The sequence below is a fragment of the Phaethon aethereus genome (genome assembly GCF_964289735.1).
Source record: "Phaethon aethereus genome assembly, chromosome: 16".
NCBI classification, from domain to species: Eukaryota; Metazoa; Chordata; class Aves; order Phaethontiformes; family Phaethontidae; genus Phaethon; species Phaethon aethereus.
Window position 1 is genome coordinate 428045 of NC_138592.1, and position 22609 is coordinate 450653.

At 61.4% G+C, this 22609-nt stretch overlaps 1 protein-coding gene across 1 annotated transcript; it reads left to right on the plus strand.

Moving 5' to 3' along the window:
- Positions 1–11675: 11675 nt before the first annotated feature.
- ZNF335 (zinc finger protein 335) lies at positions 11676–20803 on the plus strand (the record flags this gene model as incomplete). Its single annotated transcript, XM_082007387.1, has 27 exons — positions 11676–11876; positions 12253–12526; positions 12946–13023; positions 13256–13585; positions 13732–13863; positions 13953–14111; positions 14228–14486; positions 14593–14770; positions 14854–14966; positions 15161–15179; positions 15387–15503; positions 15591–15667; positions 15786–15946; positions 16077–16306; positions 16387–16495; positions 16580–16674; positions 16834–17114; positions 17227–17365; positions 17437–17826; positions 17916–18058; positions 18407–18546; positions 19061–19164; positions 19300–19377; positions 19499–19582; positions 19774–19839; positions 20011–20092; positions 20685–20803. 27 exons carry the CDS (start codon positions 11676–11678, stop codon positions 20801–20803), a joined length of 4158 nt encoding a protein of 1385 aa, XP_081863513.1.
- Between the last annotated feature and the right edge of the window lie 1806 nt (positions 20804–22609).

The window sequence follows — 22609 nt, forward strand, 5'->3', positions numbered from 1 at the left end:
GGTGTGGCAGTGGCAGGAGGGCTGTGGTTGTGCCGGGTCCCCGCTGCTCCACTCTGGATGCCGCCGTGCTCCCGGTCCTATTTATGTGGCGGGGAGGGCAGTGAGTCACCCTCAGACCCCTCAGCCGCCGACTCACGATCCCTTCCCACGGTGACGAAATGCACACTCAGGCTCCTCCATTCTCTGCCTTAACTGTTTCATCACCTTGTTTACTAAACATGCTCAGTCCTGCGGCCACACAAGGAGTGAGGATGGGCACGAGGGAGGGTGGCTGATGCTGCCAGAGCCAGACTCACAGGGCCCTGGGTGAGCATTGGGGCTGCATGGGCAGAGCCGGCAGGAGAGCCCCTGCCCAGAGTCCTGATGCCTCCAGCCCGCCTGCCTGGGAGCCGGATGCCAGAGCTCGGACCCTCACCTGGGACACAGGGTCCATCCCCATGTCCCCCACCATGGCCCTGTCACCCCAGCGGCGCAGAGGGTTCCCGGCATAGGAGGTCCCCGTGGCTCATCACACCCCACGGGTGCCTCTAAGCCCGCTCGCCGGCAGCTGCCTGTAGTCGCCACAGGACCAGGGGCAGTGGCCCGGGAGCAGCTCTGTGCCTGGGGACGCTCTAGCCAGCACACAGGACATGGGGGTGCCCCGTCCTCGCTGCCGGCTGCTCTGCAGGGCACTGCTGACTCAGATTCCCACCCGGCACAGCACAAACCTCGCCATGGGGTGGTGTTTTCCTGCTTCCCCCAAAGTGCCGACGCTTGTGGGAATGGGAGCGGTGAAGGGGAAAGCAAACAGGGATGAGGAGTGAGGGGAAAACAGATGGCAGAGTGGAGAGAAACACTCAGCGTCAGCGGGGCAGGCAGGAGGGCCAGTGCAGTCCTGCGATGCTGCCTGAGACACAGGTCCCAGGATGGGTCTCCCTTCGCCAGCTCTTGCTAACCCTGGGCTCACAGGGCCCCACTGATCCCTCAACTGGCTTTGGGAGGATGATCTTCCCAGGCTATCCCATCCCTGCTGGTGCTCTGTGCTCCTGGCTCCTGAAGGCCCCTGACTGTGCCCCTGCAGCCAACCCTCCCTGCATCACTCCAGCTCTGGCTGAGCCGAACCAACAGCTCCTGGGCCAGCCAGGGGATGAACAGGTTACGCTGGAGCCCAGCAAGGCTGGGGGATGGCGAGAGGAGAGGGGCCGCACTCCCCTGTGCCCTTCCAGAGGAGCCCCCACACCCAAGGGAGGGCTCATCCTGGGGGAGCATCACCCATGCAAGGCAGACAAGCTCACAAAGGGGGCTCACCCTGGGCACAGGCTCTGCCCCAGAGCCCTCCCCCCCAAGCCAGGGTCCTGCAGCCCCGATCGCAGCCCAGCCATGTGCAGCGGAGCTGCCAAGCAGCGGGTGCCCAGTGCCCAGTAACCAGCGGGATACAGGACCGGAGCTGTGGCCGGCCGAGCGTGGGGAGCTCACAGGCAGCGCGAGCACCCCGGGAGGAAGTGGTGCTGAGAAATCGCGGGGTTGCCCCACTCTCCGCCACAGCCATGCAAGAGCAGCCCTGGTTCCCGGGTGGAGGAAGTTGCTCCACAAGCAGCCGCCATCCTGCGTCCCAGCATGACAAATATGTCCAGCCCGCAGTGCCCACACGCAGCCCCCTCTCGGCAGGACACAGGCCGGGGTTCCCTGCAGGCAGGCCACCCCCATTGCCTCCCCTCCCCGTGGGGTCCAGTCTGCCACCCCTCACGTATGGCCCAGCTCTTTGCAAGGCAGGAGGCAGCGGCTCCCTGAGCTCCCTGCCTGGCCGGCAGCCAGGGAGAGGATGGGGCTCTGCCGAGGTGCCCCGAGGATCCCACCGCAGCTGACGGCTCCTGGAGTGCGCAGCGAGCAGGCACTGCTCCACATCCTCTGCCCTCCAGACTGCCAGGACCTCAGCCCCTAGCACGTAGAGCCAGTGCCGGAGCTGGATGCAAAAGCACCCCCGGCACAGCCTTGGCAAGGGGACATCTGCTCCAGAGCGCAGCCAGAGGGGCCAGATCTGGCTCTGGCCTCCCCAGCGCTGTGGCAGATCCCTGGGCCTTTCCTATGCTGTTCCCATCCCTCGTTTCTGCTGCATGCAGGAGCCGCTGCTCCCACCGCCCAGGCACACCACCACAGCACCGCCTGCACCGTACTGCACTGTGCTGCACCATGCTGCACCGCCTGCAGCACCCCTGAGGGCAGAGCCCAGCAGAGCAGCACTGTCAGCATCGGGGCTCAGAGGAGAGCGGGGGCTCTGAGCACGCGATGGCAGGAGCAGAGAGCCGGAGCCTCGCACATCGCACAGCCCGTCCCGGCAAGCCCACACTTGCTCAGCCCCAGACAGCTCTGGGGTCCACCAGCAGGTCCATGGCCAACAGCCCTGAGCATCCTCGAGGTGGGCAGCCGGAATCCCAGCGGGGGGCTGCTGGCCGCAGATCTGTACCCCAGCCCGGCCTCTCCCACTGACTCACAGCCCCGCTCGCCAGCTTCCTCCTGGCACCAGCCCGGGGGATTTTCTGGTGACTCTCTGGAGGAGCAGGGGCAGGGCTGGGGCAGCAGGGAAATCCCCACGTCTGGCAGCACTGGAAGCCTCAGAGTTGGGCAGGGGAACTCCACAGGATGGGCTTGGTGCTGCTGGCATGAACCCCATGAGCAGCCCCGGCCCCACGCGGGGCCAGGCTAGGGAGCTGGGGCAAGGCATGGGTCCCTTGGCATGGGCACATGCAGTGGGATGCGCAGGGCAGCCACTGATGCTGGGGGGAGAGGAGGGAGGTAGCGAGCATGGGCAGCACAGCAGGCAGGAGAAGGGTTTTGGCTTCCAGGGACCCCAAGAGCATCCAGGCGCTGTGCCCAGCTCGTGTCTGCCCAGGGGCACCGTTTACACCCAGAGCCCCTGTAAGGACAAATGATATGGAAAAACCCACGCAGACATCCTCCATCCCAGCAGGCTGCCCAAGCCACGAGGCTGCCTGTCACCACCGCCGCTGCCGAAAGGGGAAGGAACAGCCACCGCAGCTCCTTCCCACGCCTTTAACTCATGGCCACCCTCACATGGGTGGGCACTGCAGGGAGACCCCCGTGGGAAACTGTCCAGGACCCCAGCTGGGGCTAGACGCCTGCCTGGATCCCCGCCGGCGGGGAGGCAGCAGCCCTGCCCGCGGCAGAGGCTGACGGGACACTGCGGCACCTCTCGAGGCTGCAGGTCTCCAGCCTGAAGGTGCCAGCTGGGCCAGCAGCGAGGTTTGGGGGGACTGGACAAAAGGCCAGGACCCTCCCCAGCTCTGTTTCCCCAGTGCAGACAAGCAGGGTGGGTGCCAGCTGGGGAGGGAGTGTGGCACCGGCTGGCCGGGGAGAGGTCCGACAGCCATAGCTGTGGGGTGCACCAGGGTGGCAAAAGTGTCGGGAGAGCTGAGGAGCAGGGAGCAAGGGGACACCCAGCTGCCACAGTCGTGCCTCACAGCTGGGTGCCCGACGAGCCGGGCAGGGGACAGTGGTGACGCGGGAGTGAAGGGCAGGCCCAGGCATGTGGACGGCATCGGCCGCCCTCCTGGCGCGAGGGGCCGTGCAGGAGCGCAGCAGGCAGGGGAAGCGGGGCGGGAGGGAGTCAACATCTTGTGCGTGTGAGACAGCGCTGGTTGGGGGAGAGCACAGCACCGGCCACTGTGGGGAAGCACGGCCCGTGCGGAGGGCAGGGAGCCGCTCGGACCTGGCAGCGGCCACAGGAAGCGCCAGTGCCACGGCCCCCACTGCCCTGAGCTGCAGTGCCCTGAACCCATCCCACGGGCTCTGCAGCACCCCATGCCCAGGGAGCAGAGCTGCCACCCGTGTGCCGACTGATCCAGCCAGCACCAGTCCCCCGTATGGCATGGTGTCCCGGGCACAGGGATTCTTGGCACTGCAACGGGACCAAAGGCACAGGGAGCAGCTCTACATCAGAGGCTTGGAAGCCACGTTGCTCCTGCTCAAGGGCTCCAGACAGAAACAACATTCCTGCACATGCTTCCCGTATCTGCTGCCCCGACGCCGGGCCCTGCGTGGGCTGGGATTGCGTCCTCCAGCTGGGCCCAGGACCCTTCTTGGCAAACCACGCCGCATGCCACCGCCCCGCAGCACTCCCAGCACTGCCGGTCCACAGCCCCGCATGCCTTCCCTGCCTGCCTGAAGCTCTGCGGATGCACCTGCTCGTCTCCCTGCTTGTCCCTGCCAGACCCTGCCTGTCCCTTGCCTCACCTGGGGATCTCCCCAGACCCTCAACACCAGTTTCTTGTGAATTCTTCATCCCCATTTGTCCAGGCAGGAGGTGGCATCCTGCCCCCCCACCAGCCCCACTGCTGTTTCTCTCCGCAGTCTCTCGTCTGGGTGAGGATGACGCAGCCGGTGTCAGCTGGGAGGATCACCTCCGCCCTGCAGGCACTGAAACCAGCACCGCAGTTTCATCACTCAGCAGGACCAATCCCAGCTGCAAACTGCACATGATGGATCCCCCCGGCTGTCACACCAGCTCCAGGCACCCAGGTGGGTGGCACAGTCACCTCCCTGCATCAGGCTGGGACATCCCTGCTCCACGTCTTCCCTGGCCCCTTCGCACCCCAGGAACTCCTCGTCTGTTCGGGTCCCACAGGGATGCTGGAGCAGGAATCTCCCACGCAGCGCTCTGCTCTTCCAGGCACCAGGGCCGGCAGCAGGCACAGTGGCACAACCTGTGCCAAGGCAGCTGGGCAGCCTCCCTGCCGCACACAGCCCTGCTGATGCCAGGAGGGGAGGCAGCGCCTTGCAGACCCCCGCACAGAGCCCTTGCCGTGCGGCACAACCCCTGTGCTCAGCAATGCTGTGGGATGGAGAGGAAACCATGTTCCCGTCTGCTTGGAAGCCCTCGAGGTGGGAAAACGAGGAAGGGTTTGAAGAAACGAGTCAGCCTCTGGCAGAGGTGTCCAAAATTGCCTTTGTATTCAGTCAGAGGGAAAACAACCCAGACTGTCCCATCTGCCAGGGAGCGGCATGAAGAGCCCGGCAGCTCCAGGCAGCCCTGGGACTGTAGGAAAATGGGTGTGAGTGCTCCAAACACCACGGGGTTCTTGTGTTTCATTACTTGCTTTGCTGTAAACTCATTGCCATCCCTTGAACCTTGAAACCATCTCAGCTTTTGCCTCTGGCTTCGACCAACTTTTGTTCTACCAAACTTTCCCCACCTGCCAGGAGCGGGAGCGCAGTGCGTTCAGACACGTGAGGGGGCACAGGGCCTGGGCTGCCCCGGCTCCTGCAGGCTGCACGGGGCAGCACTGAGCCTTTGTCACTTGCGGGGGCTTTGGGAATGGGTGCCCACAGGCAGCCCTGCTGCTGTCATCCCCTCAGCCACCCGGGGCCATCCCCTCTGGGCTGACCTGCCGGATCAGGCCCGTGGAGGTAAGGCAGGGGCCAGGAGGGGATCAGGGCAGGATGGGGCTGGGCGGCCGCAGGCTCCTCGAGGCGCAGCTGCTGCGCTGGACCATCAGCCAGCACGGCACGGCATGGGTGGGCAGCGCTTTGTTCTCCGGCGGTGAGATGGGCACAGCAGCTGCCTGCTAAAACGGGAAGAGCAGCAACTGTGACAATGACGGCAAACCTGCCTGCCTGTCCGGCACACAAAGGGACAATGCAGTGCCAGGAACTCACCGGCTGTCAGTGATGCAGTAGCTCAGGAATAAGAAATGAGGGTTTGTAAAAGGTGAAATATGGGCAAAACTGGTTGTATCTAATTGTAAACTCCAAGCAGCAGAAGGAAGAGTGGTAGATGCAACATGCTCAGATTTCAGTAAAACATTTGACAACTGCTCTTACACTTGCTGCCAAATTAATTCAGAGCAGCTCAGTTGTCAACACAGGCATATGGACAAAACCCAGGCAGCCCGGAGAATGGCAAACGGCCTGGCCGTCAGCCGGAGAGCTGCCGGAGCTGCATGACCCTTGGTGCCTTTTAAAACCTTTTCTGCAGGCGCAGGCACCGTGGTGGGGAGGAAGGCAGCCGCCAGGCTGCGGGAGCACTGGGGATGGGGAGAGCTGCCGTGCTGCCAGGTGAGAAGAAGGGCTGAAAAGCACCCGGGCAAGAGCCACCAGCCCTTCAGGAGCTGACGTGCCCCGAGCACCACGGGTGCCTCTGAACACCACGCAGGAGAGAGCAGCCCCGGAGCCTGCCTGCTCAGCCCTGGGGCGGAGGGGACCGACCAGACCAACACCACACCCCGGTCACTGCCTGGTGGGGCCCAGGACCGCTGCCGTGCACAAGCCACGGGGCCCCTCTGGCCTCCGAGAGGGACTGGACATGGGCAGAACTGCGGGGTTGGCGCAGGCTGGGACCCCCTGCGGCAGTGCCGGGTACCAAGCTGCCCCACTCCACGGGTGCTGTGCAGGCGGTGAGCGCAGAGGATGGGAACGGCCCGGCACAGCACACGTTTAAGGCCTCTGGGGCCCTGATACACACGCAGTTCTCCTGCCCACCTTGTTTATTTTACTTATATTTCAGTAATTTGCTGATTACCCTTTTTTTAACTAACCAGCAGTGATGAATCAGCAGCACAGGAGAGGGTGGAAGCCGGTGGCCTTGGACCGTGGCTCCGAGGTCTCAGGTTCTGGGAAGGAAGCCACAGGATCCCTCCAGAAGGGAAAAAAAACAACCAGCAGCAGCAACACTTCTGGCAGGCGAGGAGGGGCTGGGCAGGGCCGCAGCCGCAGCTGTGTTTCATCAGCTCCAGAGACATCCTGGAAAGGCCGTCGATGGTCCCAAAGCCCTGCAGGACCAGCAGCCACGGCTCCAATGTGGGTGCAAGACAGGACACACGGGACAGGCAGCATACGGCGTGGCTCGGCGCTGCCGTCACTCCAGCCTGCCTGCAGGATGGTGGCCACCGATGGCCCAGGTGGCAGAGTGGGACCAAGGAGGGCACTGTGGCCCCCTCCAGCAGGCAGAAGCAGGCAGCAGAGTGGTAGCGGGCGTGCTGACAGGGAGCTGGGCTCCATGCCTCGTCCAAAGCCAGCCCGTCCACGCAGCGCTGCCTTGACCGGAGGAGAGCCCCACCGTGGCCACAGCACAGCCACCGGCAGCACCTCCTGGCCTGGCTGGGCAGAGCCAGGGCCAGTGAATGGCCTCCAGGCAAGGGGACCTTTTGAGGATAAAAGTCGCCTCACCACGGGCTTTTGTCGGCTCCTCTGAGCCTCTGGGGAGTAGCCAGGAGCGGCTCCTGCCTGTCCCAGGAGTGCCCTGCCAGAGACCAAGGGTGGCATTATGGCTGAGGCTGCGGGAAAATGGGGCATTATCCTATGACACTCCCACTCGTGCCAGCACCCTGGGAAGTGGAGATCCCAGCAGGAACAGCCGGCATCAGCGAGAGGCTGCTCCCAGCAGAAGCGCCAGTGGCCCAGCAAGGCCGGGGCACCTGGCAGAAGGGCCGGAGTGGTGCCCGGTGGGAAGCTGTCCCAACTTGCTGCCACCCTGGCACCCAGCAATCCCCCAGGAGAGCCTCCAGCACCTTCTTCAAGAGTCGCTGTTGCTGGGAAGGAGCTAAGTGGTGAAGCAATCTGGTGTGAAGAAAAACCCATTTCCTGCAGCAAGGGTTGTTTTGCTCAATGTTTTACAAAATGTGCTGATGCAACTGCCCTTCCCAGGTGGGATATAAATACGAGCCTGGTTGATGTGGATTAATGCCCTGCAGCTACACAAACATCGCCAGCGATGTTTTCTTTAAAAAGAAAAAAGGAAACAAGGAGGAACAGCACAGAGACAAAATCACTGACTGTGGAAGTCTGGGGGCTCGGGTTGCAGGGAGGCTGGAGGTGTGCTGCCCTGGGCACCGCACTCAGCACAAGCCACCACCTATTCTGGGACACTGACCGAAGCCATTAGCTCATGGAGAAGCTATTGTGGCAGCAGGGCAAGTCTGCGGAGCAGGTCAGCACGGCGAACAAACTGCCACTGGGGATGGGGCAGACCAGCGTGGCTGAGGGGCACCGTCGAGAGCACAACCGCAGCCAGACTTGCTTGGTTGGCACACTCTCGCCCAGCCCCAAGTGGCAGCTTGTGGCTGTAGCTCCTTCCAAGCTCCAAATCCAGGCTGGAGAGCGTGGAGCTGGGAAACCTGTCAGTGCAGCTGATCAACCGTCCTCTTAAAAATCAGCTTCATATCCAACTTGAGTCTTATCGCTTTATTCTCCAGGCACAAGTGTTTGTGTTGTCTACTCAGCCTGTTCCCAAAAGGCCTTTAACCTGGCACTTGCCCCGCTAAGGTATTTGGACACACATCGAATGTGTGCTGCATCCATTTTTGGATTCTCTTAAGCCTCTTGCTGAGATTTCTTTGTGTTTTCTTTGGCTCTGAAATTATTTCAGGCACGGGAGCCGCAATGACAGAGCATTATCAGAGAGGAGCTGTGCCTTCAGAGCAGAGCATGGGAGCTGTGCTTGGAAATTCTCCGCTCACCCCCGCTCGGGGGCATGCAGCATTTTTAAAAATAGCAAGTTACCCATCTCAGCAAAGCTCCCGCCAGTACAATCCTTTGAGACAGAGGACATGGGGTATCTCTGCAGGGTAACAGGGAAGCTTTAAGAAAGTTTCCATCAGTTCAGCCAGCATCAGGAGGGCCCACACTAGCCCCTGAAGCTTCCAGAGGTCAGGCTGCTTTGCCCTGGAACCATCATCCATTGGGAAAATCATTCACTTGTCTCAGACAGCAGCTGACTGAAGGCAAAAAGAGAGGAAACTGGCTAGTCCAACACAAATCCATCCCGTTTCCTCTACCTGGCAGGCAGCTTTTGCCAAGGGTTCCTCTGACCCACCTCTCCAACAGAAACACAGTGCTTCCCCCAACAGGGAGCCCCAAGCCCACAGCCAGAGCCAGCCCTACAGCCGGTCACCGACAGCACTGGGCTCCTCCAATGTGAGCTACAGAGTGAGGACATCAGAGAGAGAACATTGGCCACAGGAATCCCTTGCATCTTCCCTGGCTCCACTTCGCTCTCAGCAACTGCAGAGCTATGCAGGGTTGCTTTAGAAAGGAACAATGGGGGGAAAAAAACCTCAACCCCTTGGTCTTTCTCAGCTTCTGGCACGACAGTGATCCCAGCAGCCGGCTGCGCGCAGGGACTCAGCACCCAAGTCACTGGCAGGCAGCGCTGCTGCAGCAGGAGCGCTCATGCAGCCAGCCCCTTAGGTCCTGCCAGCCCAGGGATGTGCTTCACTGGTGCTGTCACCACATGATAGACAAGGGCATAAACCTTTCAAGGATGTATTTAACTAGCTTGAAAAAGAGCTGGAAGATGCATGCACACCAGGCTGGTGGTTCAGCGGCAGCTCCCCTGCTGGGCACATGGCACCTCCAGAAAGTCTCACCTGTGGCAGGAGGCACCAGACGGATGTGAGGGACCTGCAGAGCCCCATGGAGGAGCCCCAGGCTGAGGGGGGCTGAATCCAGCCTCCGCCCTCCTCGTCCTGGACCAGAAGCACTACTGCCAAACAACGCAGAGTGCTGATCCAGCCCACCTCGCTTGTCCAACACCCGTCCACTCAGATTTCTGGCAGGCTAACTCTGCACTCACAGACTGTGCCAGATGAGACACTGTCCTTCTGCAGCTGGCACCACGTCAGCACCAGCACTGTACTGGCCATTCTGGCCAGCGAGACAATGCGACTGCCCGCCCAGACCTGCTCTGGACAGAGCCGCACTGCGGGCTGACTCAGTCCTAGCAGCCCTGGGACTTGGCCGGGATGCAGAGCCTTGGTTCCCTCACACAGCAAGTGCATCTCTTCCACAGGGCCTGAGCAGCCAGGTTCAGCCCAAACATGTCCCAGCCTCGGAACAGCACAGGCACAACACACCAGCCTTTCTTCCAGAAAAAAGGATAGAGATGTTCTCAGTAGAGCACTACAACATGACAAAACATCAGTGAGAACAAGGAGCCACCCAAGCCAGGGGTTTGTTAAAGACATCAGTGTGGAATGAGGTCTGGCTGGGCCAGGGGCCTTGGCCAGAAGAGGCCGAGCCCAGGCTCTGTCACAGATGAACTCAGCTGGAGGAGATGGCACGCCACCACACTCGATGGTGCTGCCGGAGAGCCGGGACAGCAGCAGACTCCCGAGCACATGCCTGCAGGGATGCCATGGCACCAGGTGCTGACAAAGCCCCACCACCTGCGGCGTGCTGAGAACCCCCAGCCAGCCCAGGGCACCTGCAACTTGTGTGTCTCAAGCACAGGCGCTGGAGGAGCTACCAGCAGCCAGTGCAGCCAACCCAGGCTTGCCAAGCCAGTCACCCATCACCATCCACAGTAGGGTGTAAACCAACCCAGATGACAGTTTGGTTAGCAAGAGAACAGAGGAAGATGGCTATTGTTCAGCTGTAGAACTGCCATCAGAAGAGGCAAGCTTGGCTTCTGTCGTACACAACAGAGCAAACCTACAGCACCCCTCAGGTGCCATTCCCACACCGGAGAATGAGGAGGAAAGTGCTTCACAGTCTGAAACTGTGTAGGCCCCGGGTCCCTGCGGGGAAGGGCATGGCCGATGCAGCTCCGGGGAAGGGCGGCCCCAGCTGGCGACCACAAACAGCCGCGCGGCCTCTGTGCCCACCGCGAGATACAGAAAGGGAACCGGAGCGCCGGGGCTGCGCGGTACCGCCCGAGATGCGGCCGCCGGCTGGGGAGAAGCGCCGCCGGGTCAGCACCGGGCCGGCCGCTCGGTACTGCAGAGCCCCCACTCCGTCCACGGTGGGATGGGGCTCCGACTGGGGGCTGCGAGGGGGTGGCAGGGCACAGCCAACGCGGCCGGGCCGACAGCCGCAGACCCCAGCCCCAGTCCGCCACCGCTTCCGCTTCCGCCTTCTCGTCACGTGACAGGCGCAACACGGAGCGACGCCGACGCTCAGGGCCCGGGCGCCGCTTCGTGACGCCATGACGCAGGGTCGCTGCACCTGCTCCGTGATCCCTCCGCAAACAAAGTAGTCCCTGGCGGGACGCCGAGGCCTCCCCCAGCCCGTGGGCGGCGCGCGGCGCCGCTCGGCGCCGGAAGGCGGCGGCGGTGGTGGCCAGAGCGACGTGCACGTCCCTGCGGTGGCAAGCGCCCCAGGCGGGGCGGGGGCCGGAGTCCGGGTAAGTAGTCCCGGCGCGGGGCCCGCGCGGATGTACCGCTGCGCGGAGCGAGGGCGGGGGGGCATGGCGGCCGCCGTGATGCCGGCTCCGGCGGAGGCGCGGCGGGGCCGCGGCAGGCCGGGTGAGGGCGCGGGCAGGCGCGCGGGCGGCGGCGGGCCCCCTCGCCCCGCCGCGGCTGCGGCTCCCCCGCCCCGGCGCACCGGGGCCGCCCCGCCGTGTGCGCGCGCGCGGAGGCGGCGGGGGGGACCCCGCGGCAAGATGGCGGCCGGGGGCCGGGCAGGGCCGCGGGGCATGACGGGAGTGGGGGCGCCTGGCGGCGCCGGGGCCTCCCGTGAGGGCGGCCGAGACCCCTGGGCATGGGGCCGCGGCGGCTCCGGCCCCTCCGCGGGCGCCCAGAGGGGCAGCCTGGGCCCCCGGGCCGGGCGAGCCAGGTTGTGCGGGGCCGCGACCCCCGCAGTGGCCGGGGCCGCCCGGGGCGGCGGGGAGCGGGCTGCGGGCTGCGGCCCTGACGGCGGCGGCCTCCCCCCTCAGGTCGAGCCTAGGCGGCCCCGGCAGGGCGGGCATGGAGGAGAATGCGGTGGAGAGCAGCAGTGACGCGGCCCCGCAGGCAGCGCGGGAGGAGCCCTCCGAGAGTGGCCTCGGCGTCGGGACCTCGGAGGCCGTGTCAGCAGACAGCAGCGACGCTGCCTCGGCCCCCGGGCCCCTCTCCCGAGCAGATGACTCTGGCGTGGGCCAGAGCTCCGACAGCAGCGGGGTCTCCTTGGTAGGAGCTGACGGGGAGGATGGGGTGGCAGTCAGCTTGGGGAAGGGAGGGCAACAGCAGTTCTGGTTCCTGAGAATTTGTCTAGATGCTTCTGGCAAACCGAGCTTTGGGAGCCAGCTCTGTAGCTCAGCAGCCTCAGCAGGCACTGTTACGCTACTGGTCGGGTGTCTGCTTGCTGGTCTGACGAGGAGAACACTCCTTGGTAGCAAGAGCAGCCCTGGAGGTCCATCCTTGGGAATACCAGAGGAACTGCTCTGATGCATTTCCTGGCAGTTCTGCAGTGATAAACTGGTGTTATTTGCATGTGCTTGCTCCCTCAAGGGCCTGGCAAAGGTTTCTCAGCTGAGCTCTTCTGGCCAATTTTTTTTTCCGCCAGGAAGAGGTGTCAGAGAGCAGCTCCAGCACAGATGCTATTCCGCGGATTTACCTGCCAGATTCATCCTCCATTGCCCAGTCCACCTTGGTCTCCAGTGTCTCCACTGTGAGCCAGTCCGTCATGGTGTCAGAGTCCCCACGAGTCCTGGTCCACTCCAGCGTCATCTCTGACGGAGCCACAGTTGTGTCAGACTCCACCGCATCCACTTCCTCAGACCTAGGTTCTGCCATTGACAAAATCATCGAGTCCACGATTGGGCCTGACATCATCCAGAGTGAGTGTGTGCTCCCAGCTGCTCACACACATGGCAGACCTGCCCACTCTTCCTCTGGAGCGCCCCACATGCAAGTGGTTCAGGGTGCTGGGGCTGGGGAATGGAGCTGCTGCTGCTGTGCCCTCCCTCTGTCCAGGGGGGAAATACGTACATGTATACGTATGCACCTTGATCAGTAGGGGTTTCTTGTCTTGCTGCAGTAGCTGGGGGGGTTGACATGGAGCTCGTAGCTGCTGCTGCAGCCCTCCCTCTGTCCAGCTGCTTCTTCAGCCATGGTGCTAGCAGCCCAGGGCAGGCTCCACCCCTGCAGCCAGACATTCCTCACCCCTTCACGGTTGTGTTTCAAGCTGGGAGAGCACCAGTGAGTCTACAGCCTCTGCATCTGGCAGTTAACCATTCTGCTCTCCTGTTCCTCCCAGGCTGCATCGCCGTGACCAGCGCAGAGGATGGCGGGGCAGAGACTACGCAGTACCTCATTCTACAGGGGCCTGATGATGGTGAGGGTGTCCCTGAGGCATCTGGTGGTGGCTGTCTCTGCCCCCAAGCGTTTTCTGCAAGAGGGGGGCCTGGAGCGGGTATCCCAGCTGCTTTGGCCACAGCCCCTGTACCAGAGTCCCTGTAGATGTGCTGACTGTTGGGAGCTTGTTACTGAGCTCCTGTTGAGCCTTGTGACTCAGGTGTGTGTGCACCCTCATCTGCTCCTTGGCTGAGTTGGTTTTGGTGTTTCAGGTGCCCCGATGGTGTCCCAGATGGCCACTTCTGCTCTGGCCAATAGCTTGGCCATTGAAGCTATTGCTGATGGACCAACCTCCACGTGCCTTGAACAGCCTGGCCCTTCAGACCCATCCGAGCAGTCGGAAGTGCTGGAGATGCCCACACAGCCAGATCAAGCCCGAGAGGCAGATGGTGGGGAGGAGCTGGACCAACCGGACATGGAGACCCTGGAGGAGATGATGGAGGTGGTGGTAGTGCAGCAGTTCAAGTGCAAAATGTGTCAGTACAAGAGTGTCTCCAAGAAAACGCTAATCAACCACATGAAAGAGCGGCACTTCCAGCCAGGTGTGTGCTAAGGGCTGACAAAACTTTATCCTACTGCAGACAGGCTCTGCCCTCTCTGTGGAAGAAACAAGGGAAGGAATATGAGCATAAGGACCTGTTCAGCACTACAGTCTGGTAAAGACTTTTTGTTTTGTTCTCTGTCGCAGTGGGTTCAGCTCTGGCTTTGAAGAAAGGACGTCCACGAAAGGGAGGATCTGCTCCAAAGACTGCAGAGGAGGAGGTCCCAGAAGAAGAAGACGACGATATCATGGACGCTGGTGCTATTGATGACCCTGAAGGTAGGACTTGTTTTCCCCACATGTTACAAAGCTTAGTCTTTTCCTAGTCTCTCTCTGATGTCTTGGGTGTCTCTGATGTCCACCTCCAGAGGACAGTGACTATAACCCAGCTGAGGATGAGCCCCGCGGGCGACAGCCCAAGTACAGCCGCACTGTCCCCACATCTAGTGAGGAGAGGCCGCGGCGACGCCCAGGGAGACCCCGCAAGTTTCCTCGTCTGGAGGACATGCCCCAGGATGTGCCTGAAGGTGAGGGAAGCAGAAGACAGCAGCCCCATGCTGGGCTGGACCAGGGAGAGGTACGTGAGCTCCAAGGAGCCGCAGGGAGGTTGTGTGACGGAGCTGTACTGTGTTCTGTCGAGCAGGAGGGGAAGTGGAGCCCTTGGTGACATCCCATAGCACACCGAGCTGTGAGCGGCAGAACTCAGAAGCAGCCAGTTCCTCTGGCCTGGAGAACGGGACCAGTGAGAGCCTGGCAGAGCCCAGCATCAGCCAGTCCGACTCTGAGAACAAGGACCCTTCCTCCAACACCAGCCCCGAGGAGGCAGACATCCTCCCCAGGAGGCGAGGGCGGCCCTCCCGCCGCTTCCTGGGCAAGAAATACCGCAAGTACATGGGGCGCAGGTGAGGGGTGTGTGCTGAGCTGGCGCTGGGCCCTCTGGCCTGTGCCCAGGGCTGGTCCAGCCCCTGTTTGCCACCGCAGCTCAGAGCCCCGGTCCTGTTTCCGCAGGTACTACTACAAGTCACCCAAGCCTCTTATGAGGCCCTACCTGTGTCGGATCTGCGGCTCACGTTTCCTCACACATGATGATCTGCGTTTCCACGTCAACTCACATGAGGCCAATGACCCACAGCTCTTTAAGTGTCTTCAGTGCAGCTACCGGTCCCGGCGCTGGTCCTCCCTCAAGGTGAGCGCCGTCTGTCCTGCTCTCGTACCCACAAGGGTGGCTGGTAGCCCAAGGTCTCACAGCCCCCACTCTGCTTCTCACAGGAACATATGTTCAACCACGTGGGCAGCAAGCCCTACAAGTGTGAGGAGTGCAATTACACCAGCGTGTACAAGAAGGATGTCATCCGGCACTCCACAGTGCACAGCCGGGACAGGTAAGGGCAGAGAGACTGTCTTGCAGCCTGGCTGAATGGCACTAACAGTGTTCCTCCTGCCCTGTGAGGGCAGCCATGGCTGCCCTTCCCCTGACCTCTGTCCCTTTCCAAAATGGGTAGTTTTGGTGTCTGGGTACAAGTGAGCTTGGATTTGGGATGTGGCTGATACAAGGGTGGGTTTCTTTCTTTTTCAGGAAAAAGAGATCTGATCCGGTGAGTTTGAGTACCCTGTTGGCTTGTCTGTCATCACTGTTATGTGGGAAGAAGCATGTCTGGGTCTTCCACAAATTCTTGGTGCCTCGTTGAAGGCAGTGTTTCTGGATCACCTGAGGAAAGGCAGCCCAGGTCCTGCAGTGGGGAGAGGGTAAGGAAACTGTTGAGCCCCTCCCAGGTGAGCTCATCTTCATGCTCTCCCTCCAGCCCCCAAAGCTGAATTCCTTTCCGTGCCCCGTATGCAACCGTATCTACCCCATGCAGAAGAGGCTTACGCAGCATATGAAGACGCACAGCACGGAGAAACCACACATGTGTGACAAGGTGAGGGGCAGGGACAGCCTGGGGAAGGGCTGGTGGCGAGTGAGGCTGGACGGGAGGTGAATGCTGCTTTGCTTTGTTCCACGGCAGTGCGGCAAGTCCTTTAAGAAGCGCTACACCTTCAAGATGCACCTGCTGACACACATCCAAGCCATCGCCAACCGCAGGTAGGAGCCTGGCAGCAGCCTGTGGCATACCCTGGTAGAGCCAGTGTCCCTGCTCCCCCTCAGAGGGGAGGACAGGAGGTCTCTGCTGCCTGTGTGACAGGTGGCATTGTCCTGGCAGGTTCAAGTGTGAGTTTTGTGACTACATCTGTGAGGACAAAAAGGTCCTGCTGAACCACCAGCTGTCGCACATGAACGACAAGCCCTATAAGTGCAGCTTCTGCAAGTACTCCACCTTCCGGGAGGACTTCCTGGTCTCGCACATGGCTGTCAAGCACACGGGTGAGAGGAGCTGCCTGCCTGCCCTGCGCCCTGAAGTCCTGTATCCCCAGGAGGCAGTCAGAGCATGTCTGCTCTCCCTGCTGTCCCTCGGGGACTCCCTGCTTGACTCCCAGCCTCTGGTGTGCCACAGGAGGGAAGCCGTTTGCCTGCGAGTTCTGTCATTTCACCACCAAGCACAAGAAGAACCTGCGCCTCCATGTGCACTGTCGCCACGCCGACTCCTTCGAGGAGTGGGCACAAAGGCACCCCGAGGAGCCGCCCTGCCGCCGCCGCCCTTTCTTCACCCTGCAGCAGATTGAGGAGCTGAAACAGCAGCACAGCCAGGTGCAGGCCCCGGCTGAGCCAGAGGCCAGTCCCTCGGTGAGTGCCGTTGCCTATACCCCAGCTCCTCCTGGTACACGCTGGCCCCAGCCATGCTGTCAGCTCTCTCTCTCACACAGGCCCCTCTTGGACCCATCACCTACCACGCGGTCCAGGCCATCCCAGGAGCAGAGCCCCCCATCCTCTCGCAGGATTCCCTGGGAGGGGCCACCATCATTTACGAACAAGGCGAGTGAGCTCCCAGGGAAGGGGGTGGGGATGGCGAGGAGGTGGGGGAGCGTGTGCCTGACCCTCTCCTTCGGACCCCAGCAGATGTGTCTGGATCAGCAGAACTGGCCACGCAGACTGCCCTGGATCTCCTGCTGAATATGAGCACTCAGCGGGAGCTGGCCACGGGCTCGCTGCAGGTGCGGGGGGCTGAGGGGCAGAGCATGCCTGTTGGGGGGTGGCAGGGGGAGGCTTCCCAGTCCTCCACAGTCTTTCCACAGTGCCCAGCCCTGTTCTGCTTCAGAGGGTGTCTTGCAGAGCCTTGCCTTCCTCCAACTGAGCTGCTGTCCCCCTCGCAGGTGGCAGTGGTGAAGCGGGGTGATTCAGGAGAGGCGCAGGCCCCCTGTGAACCACAGGCACAGGAGGAGGGAACAGAGATGGACGCTGAGGAGCAGCAGCAGAAGCTGGTGACGCTGCACATGGCAGAGCCTGGGGAGACACTGGTGCAGGAGGCTTACGAAGAGGCGACCCTGGGTGGCTCTGAGCTGCAGCAGATCACTATCCCCTTTGGTGGGACAACAGAGTACAACATCATCACACCCATCAGTGAGGAGGTTCAGGCTCCAGGCACACTGTACAGGTCAGCTGTAAGGGAGGAGTGGGGAGACACAGGTGCTTCTGACCTCAGATGAGGAGGCTTTAATGGAGAGGAGGACGAGGCAGATCCTCCCTGACCCTGTCCTCTCCAGCAGTGAGGAGGAGAGCCCTGTGGAGACCTCCCACACGGTTGTGGTGAGCGAAGCTGTGATGACAGAGGAGGCTCTGAAGGACCATAACAATCACTATATCATGTCGTCCGGTGTTCCGGGGAGCCAGTTCCATCACATTGAGGTAAGGAGCTGAGCTTTCTCTGCATCTTGTGCAACAGTGTGAGCAGGTGTGACTGGGTGTTTCTCTCTCAGCCCCTCAGCGGAGATGCTGCCTTTCCCTCGCCTGCAGAGGGCCAGGAGGCACAGCCCACCAGCGTCAAGTGGCCCCTGGTGCAGTGTGTCGCCAGGCAGCTCCAGAAGGACTCGTCTTTATCCCCAGCCTCCGAGGGGCAGGAAGTCTCATCCCCGAAGGTCAAGTGGCCTGCGCTCCAAGGCATGGCCAAGAAGCTCTCATGCAAGGTTTCCACAGCCAAGAAGCTCTCATGCAAGATTTCCACAGCCAAAAAGTTTTCATGCAAGATTTGCACAGCCATGTTCACAGGGAGAGCAGAAATGGAGAGTCACAAGAGAGCCCACATTGGGCCCAGCACCTTCAAGTGTCCCGACTGTCCGTTCACTGCAGCTCTCTGGCCAGAGGTTCGGGTAGGTTCCCTGGCACAGAGCAGCCCTGGGAACAAGAGGTTTGGAGAAGCAGGGTCTTACTGACCCTGTGCTTGTCCTTTTGTCCCCAGAGCCACATGGTCCAGCATGCCAGCCTTCGGCCACACAAGTGTACCCACTGCAGCTTCGCGTCCAAGAACAAGAAGGACCTGCGCAGGCACATGCTAACACACACCAACGAGAAGCCCTTTGCCTGCCAGATCTGTGGGCAGAGGTGAGTGAAGCCTGCAAGGTTGCTGCTGCTTCGAGAGCTCCTGTAGAGTGTTCTAAGGCTCAAGAGGAGATGGGATATTGGCAGAGAGCTGGCTGCCTTGACCCTACCCCTGGGAGCAGTCCCCTGTTAGAAGGGACTCTGCCCTTGAGTACAGTTCCTGCTGCAGGTGGACCTAGCTTCATCTCCAAGGAACTTCTGCACAGGGAGGTTCAGTACTTGGGCGTGTTGGAAGCGTTTTGGGAGCTGGGACAGGCCATGCTGTAGGATGTGGCCTGGGTCTCTGCAGAGGGCACAGAGGCCCCTGTGCTGCCCATGGCAAATTCCACCTCACTCTCATTCCTCCCATAGGTTCAACCGTAATGGGCACCTCAAGTTCCACATGCAGCGTTTGCACAGCTCGGAGGGGAGGAGGCCGGGGGCACCTGCAGCTGCTGCCCAACAGACCATCATACTGAACAGCGATGAGGACACACTGGCCACCCTACAGAGTAAGATATGTCCCTGTGACCAGGGGTGACCTGTGGGTTTCCTGTGGCCAGAGCCCCATGTGGGGATTCACCCAGCTCCTGGGCTGAGCAGGGCTGATGAAGGTTAGGGTTGCCAGCAGCAGCAGGGCTTGGGGGGGGCAAAGGCGAGGGGGTTGGGTGCAGGGAGCTGTCCTGGTGATGCGCTGACTGTTGTGACTGCACAGAACTAGGTGTCCAATCTTTTTCCTGAGCAGGTCCCAGTAGGTTAGTACATTGCAGGAGCAGCGGTGCTGTGAGCAGCTCACGGCTGAAATGGGAAGAGTTCACGGTCTGATGTGGAGGTTGTGTTTTGCCCACAGTGACCGCTAGTTTCCTTCATGTTGGGAGAGTTTGGTTTAGCTTCTGGCCTTCTATGAGCAGAGCTAAGAGATTGTCCTGTGCTCCTCACTGGGGTGGGCACCTGGCAGAGGCCGCTTGGGAGCAGGGCCAGCCGGCAGCGCCAGCAGTGTCCGCACCAGCTTTCTCTGCATTCCAGCGGCTCTGCAGTCCGGCCAGGCAGTGCTGGCTCCTGAGCGGCTGCAGCAGGCTCTGGGGCAGGAACACATCATCGTTGCACAGGAGCAGAGTGTCACGAGCCAGGTGAGTCAGGCCTGTCTGTCTCATCCTCTGGTCCTGTGCGGCCACTCCCTGCGAGCTGTGCGCGTTCCCTCCTCTCGGAGAGCTTGTGGTCAGGCCCACTGCTACTGATGGTGCTGGTCTCTTGCTGACCTGCAGGAGGAGGCTACGTACATCCAGGAGATCACAACTGCCGACGGACAGACAGTACAGCACTTGGTGACCTCTGACAACCAGGTGAGTGGGGTGAGGTGAGGTGGAAACAACCACAGAAGACAGACAAGAACCAGCCCTGTTGCGGTGTGGGGGGTGGGCAGTGGTGACCTTTTTTTTTGGGTCTGTATCCCTGTTTTTGCAGGTTCAGTACATCATTGCCCAGGATGGTGTACAGCACTTGCTTCCCCATGAGTATGTTGTTGTCCCAGAGGGGCATCACATCCAGGTAAGCTTTAGGCTGTCTGCTCCCTTTGCGCAGTGGAGGGGCTTGTGGTGGACGGGGCTTGTGAGGGTGCTGTGTGTGGGGCCCAGCCTCCTCCTGCTCTCTGTGGCTTGCTCCCTTTGAGTCACAGCTTTGTTCAGGGGCAGGGCCGCCCACTAGCCTTAATGCAACCTCATTGTGGCTCCTGTCCCCAGGTGCAGGATGGTCAGATCACCCACATCCAGTATGAGCAGGGCAGCCAGTTCCTCCAGGAGCCACAGGTACGGGGCCAGGCATGGTGGCTGGCCGGGCTGCCATGAGATGGGCACATCTGAGCACACAGCTGGAGAGGGAGGGATGTGAAATAGAAGGTGCATGTGGGTTGGTGACTGGCTGCAGCAGCTGTGGCCAGAGCAGCACTCCCAGACTCTCCTGGTCTCTACTCCCTGCAGATCCAGTACATGCCTGTCTCGCCTGAGCAGCAGCTTGTCACCCAGGCACAGCTGGAAGCAGCTGCACACTCGGCAGTGTCAGGTAGGACCAGGGCCCCAGGACCGAGCTCTGGCATAGCTCTTGCAGTCCTGTCTCCCTCCGCGTCTCAGGGTGCCAGTCCTCCTGGGGAGTGGGAGATGCCTGTGAGCAGCCTCTCTGAGACGCTGTGGTCTCAGCCCAGCTCTGCCTGCAGAGGCGGCTCATTTGTCATAGCCAGCAGGGGTGGCAGGCAGCTGTGCCGTGGCTCTTGGCAGCAGGGCTGGGGGTGGGCGAGGCTGGATTGCCACCTTGCTGCCTGCGTCCCTGTAACTCTGGGAAGCGGCCAGCCTTGGTGTCTGAGGGGAGATCCTCGCTGGTCCCAGTGTGTCAGTTCTGGAACAGTACCAGCTCTGGAGAGGAGTTGCTGAGCTGGGAGGTGTAGCAGCTTCCACAGGGTGGGGATACCCTGCTGTGTGTTTGCAGGGTTAACTGGAGCCAGGCACACTGAGGGAGCCCCACAAGAGGCGTGGGGGCTCTTGTGCTCACGTATGCCCGCTCGTTCCCCCTGGAGGCAGATGGCCAACTTGGAGGGGGGCCCTGGGCAGCCGCCTGCTCCCCCTTGCCCTCGGAGGCACTGACCCCCTCTCCTCTGCAGCGGTGGCTGATGCTGCAATGGCCCAGGCGCAGGGCGTGCTCACCACTGAGGCGACAGCCGAGCAGATCCAGCAGCTGCAGCAGGGGATCCACTACGACGTCATCACGCTGGCAGACTAGCACCAGGGCCAGGCCTGGCTGGCGCTGGGACACCCGTGCTGAGCAGGACAGCTGTACCAGGCAGGAGCCTCCTCAGCCAGCAGTTGCCTTATTGCTTCGGGGCTACGAGGGACATGCCTGAGCACGCCGCAGCAGGGGCACACTGCCACTTGGCCGTGCGCCATAAGGGTCCTGCGCATCCTCCCCGGCACAGGCAGCTGTCTCCAGCAGAGACTGCTCCGCAGCTAAGGCAAGCTGAGCAGTGGCAGTGCTCTTGTGTGGCCGGTCTCTTTGCCTGTTGCACTTGATGGTCTGAAATCCCTTTTCCTGAATCATGTCTGTGTGGGCCAAACTCGTATCAGCATCTGCCTGGCACACAAGGATCCTGGGAGAGCGCCGTGGGGTCGAGCACAGCCATGTGGTACAGTGTTAGAGGTGAGGTGTGTGTAGCTGCAGCCACATGCTCCCCACTTCGCAGCTGTGGGGCGTGCGGCCCTGGCACAAGGGCAGCCGTCCCTTGGCTTCTCCGGCCTGCAGGCAGGCAGCAGTAGGGCTTTGGACTGGAGGAACCCAGATTAGGAAAAAGCAGAGGTGGAAGATGTTCTATTTTTCTTCTGAAAGATGGATGGACTCTGGAGTTGGTTCGTAGGTGGTTGTGGGAGGGCTTTGATTCTGACATTCTCAAGCTTTGACTATGCTTATGAATAAAAAGGGATTGAAACCTGCCTGCATGCCCACCTGGAGCGTCTGTGGTCGTGCACCAGCCCCTGCCCTGCACCTGGCCCGAGGGGACAGGCAGGCCTAGCCTTCCCGCTGCTTCCACCATGTCCTTGAGGGTGGGGGGGGCAGAGGGGCACCGGGCTGGGCGCTGCTAGCAGATGCGGCTGCCCTGTGCTATCGGCTTCCTCCTGCCTGAGTGACCTTGACTTCTGGGGAGTGAGCTGGGCATCTGGTACAACGGTGGGTTTGGGACTGGAGTCACGAAATTAATCGAGTGGTAAACAGCCTAAATCCCGTGTAACTCTGTCCTGAACTACACACGCTGCCCCTCCCTGAGCGGATTGTCTGGAAGTATTTACATGTGATTATAACAGCTAATCTCAGAGTTTTAGTTCTATGCTTTTGCACTAAACTGATTATCTGCAGAGGGGAAAAAGGCCTGATTATCTGCAGAGGGAAAAAGGCCTGGAACCACCCAACTTCAGCAAGAGCTTCAGTTAGGCCAGAGCCCCACAGCTGCAGGACTGGTGCGGTGTGATCACCGGGCTCGCAGCTGGGCTCCCAGGCCAGCTTTTGCAGGGGACGGCACCAGCACCGGGACTGGTACTGCCAACGCAGAGCCCGTGTTCTGCCTCCCTCCCTGGCTGCTGGGGGTGCTGGAGAGAGTGGGGAGTGCAGGGAACGCAGGGCAGCAGCTCCCCAGTCCTGACCCCAACCACCCTACACAGCCCCAGCCTGGTCCCGGGAGGGGTCTGCCTGCGCACTGGACGCCCAGGCCAGTGCAGGGTGACCCCCTGACCTTCCTGCCCAGCCAGGGGAGCAGAGTGTGGGTGGCCCTGCACCTCCCCTGGGCGAGCAGCCTTGGCCATGGGCAGCTGTGGCTCTGTCCCGGCCATGGCTGTGTCCCGCTGCCTTCACGGCCAGCTGCAGCCCTGTCCATGCCCAGCCATGCTGCTGTGTGGCTGTGCCTGTCTGGCCGTGGCTCAGTCGGCATCCAGCTGTGTCCGCCATGCCTGTGGCTGGCCGTGGCCCTCCCTCTCCAGCTGTGCTGTGCAGGGTTAAGGCATGCTGCATCAATCCACAGACGCTTTCCTAGATTACAGCCCC